Here is a 9069-nt window from a genome sequence, read left to right on the forward strand (position 1 = left end):
GTTTTCACACAACTGTGACTGAAAGGGCAATGGGACCCAATATTTAAACATCCATACTATTCAGTTAAACGTAGGTCTTCTATCAGAGTTTTCTGAGAGTTTCCATGTCACCTTGAGTTTGCTAGTTTCCCTCTTCTCCTAGTGTGCTTTCTTTTGCTTTCTTTGCTTTCTTCTCTGAGTCCTTATGTGTGAATTTTTATTTTTTGCACTTTTTATATTCATTATTAAATAGAATGGCTTGTGTTCTAGGCAGAGTAATGGGTATTTCTACAAAGAAAAATTAATATTCTTTGAAAGGATGGAAGTGGAAGCCAGTTGTCAGTTAATATATCACTGCCATCTACTGAACGCGTTGGAAAACTGCACTGTGGGAAATGCAACGCATTTCAGCAATGTAAGATGACTCTTTTCCCAGTGAATTTGCCCTAAAGTTGAGGAAAAAATCTACTGAACTGTCAATAGGCTGTGACATGTAAATTCCCTTCTTTGTGGAGGAACCAGTATTTCTTAAACAGATGACAGTGTCTGATGATACTCAATATTGTCCAGAAGGAAGGAACATCAGATTTTAGTATTGCTTAGTTAGTTTGTATTCAGGCCAGATGAAAAGTAGTTGTGTACTTTGGGAGAAAAAGAGTACCTCACTTTGCTTATTTTTGCCCTGAATAATAAAACCCTTAATTTCTTAGTGGATGTGTCAAAACAAAACAAAAAAACCTAGTGGGATTAAGATACAGAAACTTGGGATAATTTGATATTTCTTTTAGTTGAGGAATTATTCTTTGATTCTTTTAAATTAGCTTTCATCTCAGTAGCTGATGTCTGGTGTATACAAACACAAAGTATATGCAATGTTAAGTGTTGGCTGAGATAAAATAATTTACCCAAAGTTGTGAAATTATTAAGTTGAAAATAAAATATCAGGATTCTGACTGTTAGGAACTGAATAAGATATCACGCAGGTTAGCTCTGCACTACCAATGCTTTTGTAATGATTTGTGTAAAAATTACAAGGTTTACTCAAGACAGAAATTTCCCTGATTTTCATTAGGAAAGCTGACATCAAATAGACAAGAATGTGTGAAAAACATCAAACTGTACATTTACATAAGGGAACTCATTTTCTTAGTCTATGATTAATTTCAGTAGGCTGGGAATACATATAATTTATACCATTAGCTATTAGTATTGCACCAAAAAGTACAAAAGACGACCAGTAATCTTGCAAACTCAAGTACTTCAAAGCTGAAGAAGTGCCTTCATTTGCTCCTTCTTTGTATCAGTTGTGATAAAGTCTATAATTATGGTATGTTTTTTTCTATTTTTATTCAGTAATTGTTCTAAGACCTCATTTGCTCAACATTATTCAACCCTTACAAATGAAGAAAGAATGATAAAATAATTAATGACTTTTCTATGGTGTCCATTGTTACCATGTTTCAGTGATTTGCAAACATTAATTGACCCGCCTTTACAAATTCTGGTATTTTGGGATTTGAAATGGTGTTGTGGGCAGCTGATGTACTCTGTGTGATCATACCATACTTTCTGTTGTCTTCAGTGGCAAATATGTGTTCGCAGGACTTCTTCAAATGACATCAGAAATTCACCCAGGAAAATGAGGAACTGGTTTCTGACACTTGACCCTTTCTGTCCCATCTCCTCAACCTTCTTACTTCTTTTCCAATGTCACCATCCGAGTCCCAATGTCTTTCACTTCCTGTCCAAAAAGGCTATTTTACTTTGGCTGATTTCCCCCAAGTCATATTCCTCCTGTAGCACACATTGAGCATAGCCAATTTCAGCCTAAACTTGATGGTGTAAAAAAAACCCAACTGCAACTCAATTTAGGAAAGCTGTCATGAATTCGGTAGCAGGTGACATTGCTAGAGATGCCCGCGGTGTGCGGTTTGCTAAGTTATTAAAGCTCTTTGCATCCGCTTCCTGTGGGCCACTTGTCAGCGTTGGTTTGTAAATCATGCTTTAGGAAGTGCTTGACTTTGTAGCAGTGGGGGAATTTTTTGTTTTATTGAGTGTGTGTTTATAAGATTTCTTAACAATTTGTGCATTTCTCTGGCAGTTTCGGTATCCAAAATTTTTAACTGGACTGAAAGCCCCAGGAAATAAGTTACCTCTGGGGAATAATTTCTGGACTGAATCCTTTGTTTGCTCGGTTGTTGGATTTTTGCGGTCACTGTTTACATGTAGTTTAATGTGCACTGCAAACAGGGAGTAAATGATGAGGCATCCACGGGTCTGTGCAGGACAGAAGTTGTCCTGCCAGAGAGGGCTCCTCCAGAAGCTTACATGTGCCATCTTGCTCTTGAGTTGATCTGACTGGTTAATCATTGAGTATCTCTATCATCTTTCCACTGCTGTCATTAGTTCCCTGGTGTCTGCCATCCTCCAGTGATACAACTTGAGTGTAATAACTTTTCTAGCTTACTATGGGGAGGAGATGCTGCCACACGTGGGGTCTATGATAGAACTGCAGACACAGGAGAATGATGTACAAGTGTGAAACATTTAGCTCCTAAAAGGACAAATGAAAGGGAAGAAAAGATTAAAAGGTGTATTTAGCAAGGTCTGCTGTTATCCCAGGACACCATTGTGCCTTTGCTGCTAGCAGTGAAAGTTCTGCATATGAAAATACAGGAAAGGGAAGCAGGCATATACCTGTAAGTCCCATTATTCAGTAGTCATCAATAGAAGAGAAAACTCTTTTAAATAAAGAAGGGAGTATTAAACATTCTGACATCTCTAAAATAATAATTTGTATGTGAGAACGCTGAAAATTTGTGAGGGAATTACACTATGAAATAAAGCTGCAGATAGTTGTTGCTTTTTTTTCTTTTATTAAATGTTTTAAATTTTAATCCTTGCTGCCCTCATGTGGTTGTATACTGTGTTTTCTCCATCTGCTGAAACTAGCAATGGATGGGTTTCATTAGAAGAGCAGTACATACAACAGTATTTATACAGCAGATGAAGGACAGTTTGGATACTAAACTGATGCTGTCTGTCTGAGCCAAGGATCTCGAGCAACGTTGCCGGGAGTCCCTGTGAATACATCTGCTGCATTTTAATTCTGGAGAATCAGGAGTGCCCTGAGTGTAAGGAATCTGCTGCCCAGACTCTGTCTGAAGAAAGCTGCCTGCAGCTGGCAGAAGGTGATGAAGACTCCTTCTGAGCCAAGTAACGTGTATCCCAAATTGACCAGGTGGGTCCATCCAGAAGGAACATGCAGTATTTCCAAATACCTTTCAGCTCAGGGTATGAGACAAACCAGAGAACTGAGCACGAGTCTCTAATAATACCAGCATGCAGCAGCTGTAGGAGCAACACTGGTAAAATGGTACAAAAACAACAAAAAAGGAAGAAAAATAATCCAGCAAGAGCCAAGTTAAATAATTATTTTTGTAGCTGTTACTCTCTGGTGTACGGACAATTGCTGTGTATATTAGCATAAATAATGTTTTTTCAGGAATTTGTGTTGGAATTGTCTTATTATCTATATGTTATTGTATCACTACCTATATGTTATTATACCATTAGAAGCTGTGATACGTTGTTAGCTGACAATAATGTTTCATTGCATAGCTTATTAGTTGCCCATCTATCTACCACAAGCAAGCGGTCCAAACAAAATTTTTATAAGTAACACTGTAAAATACCAACCATTGGGATAAGTTACTTAGTAGAAAATGAGGACTTACTCATTGGTAATTTATAAAGCAAACAGCAAAACTGAATTTTATAACATGGCAATAAAGGGTTTGAATGAATGGCTGTGCCAATCATCTGTAAAATAACCTGTGCAGAAATATGAGATATAGAATGATAGGTAAGCTTTTAAGGCTTTTATTTGCTAGATAATTGAACACCGAATCCAGCTAAGTTTCAGAGCTTTCTTAGGCCCTATACATGTCAGTGTATACACATAACTTTACAGAGTATTAAACAAATCCTGTAAATCATGTTCAGAGCTAATTCTGATAATAAAAATTGAGGAGCCTTTTTTTAGACAGTCAAAGATAAAAAATGCTTTTCAAGGAAAAGTTAGTTAGCTTGTTAGCATGCAAGGGAAAAGGCAATCAAAATAAAAATAGGAATACGGTAACCTGAACAGTGCTCAGATATCCTGCTCTTTGCATGAATTATTTGTGTTTGCTCCCATTGCTGTTAACACTAAGGGCTTTCAAAAATAGATTGTCTGCAGTCATAAAATAAAGATTGAAGATCAGACCTGATGTGGAGGCCTGTAACTTGGAACGGAGAAGCAAGGCGCGTGGCTATCTGCCATATGACAAGCAGGCGAGTTATCCCTCGGAAGGATGTAATGTTGAGCGGTGCTGGCTGCAGATCCCAGGCGGCTGTGCTGGACAAGTTGCTCACTTGGGTGCTGTTTCTGATCAGGAGGGGTTTATAGGCTAGGTGGATCAGGCTTAATATCTCAGATATTGTCACTTTCTGTCCTGTGCAGTAATACCATAACCTGTTATTGATAGCGGTAAAACCCCTCTAGAGAGACAGAGTGCTTTTGCTCTCCCTCCTTGTTTGCTTCAACCAGGAATTGCCTTCTGTGTGCAACAGGAACTTCTGGACTATAATACACCGCTGCTAAAATCCACTCCTTTTCAACTGCCCCAGCAAAGCCAAGCGCAGCAGAGCCCTGCTGCTTCCTATGGAGAGAGAGACTTGGGGTCAGGGCTCTTGCTCTCAGGAGCAGTGAGCATGGCGAGGTGTGAGGGACACCGTGCAAGGGTCCCTGCGGACGAGGTTCTCCACGCCCGACCCATGGCACAGAGCGGAGGGAGCCGCTGACATCCCAGCCCCAGGGGAACGCCTCTTCCATCGGCCGTCCTCGCCCCGTTGCCCTCCAGCTGGGGAACTGGGCGAGTTTGGCTTCTGGATCCTCTTTGAGGATCTACTTTCTGCATCATAAACATCATGTTCTTCAAAAGGCATCTGTAGCAAGATATTCAGAAGTTACTTCTGTTCACTGTGCTTCTGCTGACAAAATAAGCACTGTAATTGAAATCTGAATTTAATAGAAGTTCTCATGCGTGGGGACTTCAGCAGCATACTTTGTTTGAACTCTCTAGTCTTTATAGTCACTTTTTTCTTGCTGATCTCTAATCTCTGTTTCATTCTAGTAACAATATGGGAACCAATGGTTAGCCAAGAAATACCTTTTATATTCAGTTTTCTGGTTAAAATGACAGTTGGAATCAGCATCGCCAGCCATCTGGATTTTCTCTGTGTGGTTTAATATTGTCCTGAAAATAATAAAACTTATTCTGTACAACAGGGCACTTGGAAATATAGTGAGCAGACAAAGAGCTTGCTAACAGGAGAACAAGTTATCAGGTATCAATGGCTCAGTGGTACTGCCTCCGCGCGGGTTGTTACTCCATGGCACATGTAAAAGACAGTAATTTGCCTTTGGTGTGCCTTGGGTCAGAAGCAGGTACGGGGACGATTGCTGCAGAGCAGCAGAAGCACCGTAATGTGTTTGTTGCACAATGACATGTCAAATCACTGAAATCTAGTCCAGTTCATTTCTATTTTAAGGATATTGTATGGGGAGAGTGCTGGCAATTTGATCTGATGCTTGTGTTACAGGAGCTACTTTGTAAGGCTTAGACAGAGATACCAAGTGGGTTGTGCGTCATTTTATCTGTGCATCTCAAAGTTTTCAGAGGAAAAATAATAGGATCTTTCCCTACTGTAAACTTACAGTAAGCATTTACTCTAGTTCTCTGGAGGAAGTTGTAGAGAAAACTAGATGAGGCACTGACTGGAGTTTATATTTCTTTTACTAATTGGTCTGTACAGTGAAAAACCTCAGAAAGTAAGATCACTGAGCAAACAGGATAGCAAAACTCCAATAAAGCTCTAATTGATTCTGCGGGTCTTCTGAGAATCAATTGACCAGCAGCATTGGTCAGTCCTTTAAAATTGCTTCCCCTCATCTACTCCTTCCTTAATAAGTATCTCGAAGATTTGGGTTAAAATATTAAAATATTGGGTTTAGAATATTTAAAATGCAAGTTCCAATACAGTGTTGAACTATACATTCATCCCAGTTCTGATGCCTTACAATATACCAACTAGTAGAATCACGTAATAAAATTTTGATATGGAAATTTCTATAATTCAAACCATCTTGTTATAATGCCACTTTGTGTCAAGTATTCCTTCCCTCTGACCTCATTAGATGTGCCTAGTCATTAGATACAGTGTTACTAAAGAGTTTTAACTTAAAAGCTGCTTTGATTAATGATTGGTTGGACTGAGGTTTTACTGTAAATGGCAAAATGCCATAGTAGCATTAATGCCAGACTTTAATGAGAAGCAGAAGTAAACTCCAAGGACCTTTATGATTTTAATATGGACTAAACTCATGTGCTCATTACCGTAATGTCCTGTCTTATTTTATATACAAGTATTCCAATAATTCCTAGAGAATAGTAGCCTAGACAGCATATTACAAATACGTAATCTGAAGTATCGCATATAATATATAAATATATATTTTAATGAATCATAAATTTTGATAATTTTAGAATCAGATTTATTCAGTGTTACTATCAAATAGAGAAAAATGCTTCATATTGGTTTGGGCCTTTTTAATTAAGAAACAATATGGAAGTAAGACAAAGCCAGACTGGCAAACATTTCTCCCAGTTAATAATGTACTGACAATATAGGTGAAAAATGCATTTTCACATTTTTATGTCATCTGCTACTTGATTTTCCTTTTACTGTCTTCCTAAGTTCATTTAGTTCTCCTGAAAGTTTGCAAAATTGGCACCTCTAGAGATTAATAACCTTATTTTTTTAACCATTGATCACATATTTCAGTATATGATGCTGCCAAGAAAACCCAGATTGTTCTCACTCCAGACAGTATTCAGTCATCTCCTTAAATCCTACTAGACTTGATAAGATTTAAGCATATACTTAAAAGATAATGCATTGCTGAATGAGGGCCTTTGTATCTAGCATTTTTTCAGTCCGTGGTATCTCTGCTGAGATAATCAAAGGGCACTGATTTATTATTAGAGCTGAACAGGAAGAAGCTTTCCCATCCCAGGAGCCTGAGAATTTTTTTTCCTGCATTGATCCCGATTTCCTGATTTTGGTTATTTTTCAGTGAACTTCCAATAGTAAGAAGCGTGTAATGAAATTTTTGTTTCTGCACTGTAATATGCTGTGAGAATTAGTCACGGTGTACTAATAAGCAATAATAGCAGTTCTTCACAGAGGCGGCACTGTTTCTGCCAAAGCATGTAGGACGCCATCCAACCAAATACTTGGGCTGTAATGCCTAATTTCTCATTGAAATCACGGATATATTGGACTTGACTTAAATAGGATTACTCACTGAAGCAAATTTACACAAGGGCCTAAGGCATGTATCCAGCTTTCAGTGAGTTAGGAGTCTACGTACTTGTTTGGCCCTGGGCCCCAGGCACTTGCATAATGTTGCTTGCGTGAGTTATCCTGACGAAAGTGAGACCTATATCAACATGGTTACTCATACCAGCAAAATTGTGCCTGTGGACAAGTGTTGACAGTCGAGGATCTTGCTTCCTCTTGTACCACATTGAAAACTTCTGTTTCCACTGATGATCAAAACTCATTAGCCAGCATTGCCTTTACAGTCCCCATCGATAATTTCTGTGCCACTGAGTTTTTTGACTACAGTCTAATATTACTTCTGTATTCTTTACTTAATTGACTCATTGACATTGGTTTTCCTATTTTTAGGAAGAAGGCCAACAAAAACAAAGGACAAGAAAAAGAAGAAAAAGAATTTGATGGAAAGGGCTCAGAAGCAGCACAGCATCTTTTTAGCAACAGATAAAACAAGCCAGTAAAGACTTGATTTTCTTTAATATATTTTTTTGCGAAGTGCACAAAAGCTGCTATATGTTCCTGCCCATGGATGCACTAAGATTCAGCTGCTTTGACAGTATTGGTGGCAAATAACTTGTGAAAAAAGCCCACAAGCTTGTTTGTTTTATTTATATATTTTTTATTTTATTTTTTCCTCTCGTTTTTGACCTGAAGACTTCAAGGTCAGGAGCGCACTGAGTTGAATCAGTGGAAGTGGTGCTGAAGTGCGTCAAAGATTTTGTCCTGAGTGCCTGGTCAACATGTTGACATGGAAGGGAAGCAGGAAAGAAACCTATGTATCACCATTAGGCGGACTTGTGCATATTTAAATAAAAAAAAAAAGGAAGTCTTGGAGGTGTAGGTACTATTGCATTTATGGCCTTTGTTTCCTATATTTGTACATTTCAAGAGTAAATGGATATGACTTACTACTTAGCATTAATGTATGTTGTTCTCAGCACCTGCTACATTGAAACAGTTGTATAATAAAACTGCTTTAAGACAATATACCACAGGAATTACTGCTTAGACTTACAGAAGCACAACAGACCCTATGTGTACATATTACTCTGTCTACATATAAATGAACATATTTACTGTACATCTATGCATTTTTATGTATAATACTTTATACATGTTTAAAGTTATGTCCTGTTGGTTCTAGTAATATACTTTAAAATAATTCAGTAAATGTTTACTTTTTACTATGTTTTAAGTATCTTCTCATATTTCTCAATAGTTACAAACTGGATTTTTTTCTCATTTGTAAAGCACATTCAGATGGCTAAACTACCTTGTACTGACCCTCGCAAAGGAGTGTCAGCTCTGAAGTATACTTGCCAGACGAGTAAACTGCGACTCTTTTCTGCTATTCTGTACTCCTATCTCAGCCCTGGTGTATTTTGTCTCAGAAAAAGAAGTGTAACTTTTTTAAGATGAGGCATGACGATGATAGATGTTTTGAGTGTCAGGAGAGAAATTATATGAAAAGTTCTTGGTATCTAAGACTGTATGTGTAGGGTTTTTTTCAGATATAATGCACAATGATTTATTTCTGTTAGTCCTGATCCAGTCAGATACAGCAAACAAATACCTGAATAGGAGAGAAACAAAAAAAAAAGCGATGTAAGTTCAGTCATTCAAAAGTGTAGCAAACCCCAGCCA

General features: G+C 37.9%; 1 protein-coding gene across 1 annotated transcript in view; it reads left to right on the forward strand.

Annotated features, from left to right (window-relative positions):
- RSPO2 (R-spondin 2) overlaps positions 1-8488 on the forward strand; it is an 80493-nt gene extending 72005 nt beyond the window's left edge. Inside the window, exon 5 of the mRNA XM_076329236.1 lies at positions 7777-8488. Within this exon, the coding sequence (XP_076185351.1) occupies positions 7777-7886 (110 nt within the window). The 3' untranslated portion in view covers positions 7887-8488. The remainder of the gene's footprint in view (positions 1-7776) is intronic.
- Positions 8489-9069: the final 581 nt, after the last annotated feature.

Source organism: Aptenodytes patagonicus, chromosome 2 (assembly GCF_965638725.1).
Source record: "Aptenodytes patagonicus chromosome 2, bAptPat1.pri.cur, whole genome shotgun sequence".
NCBI classification, from domain to species: Eukaryota; Metazoa; Chordata; class Aves; order Sphenisciformes; family Spheniscidae; genus Aptenodytes; species Aptenodytes patagonicus.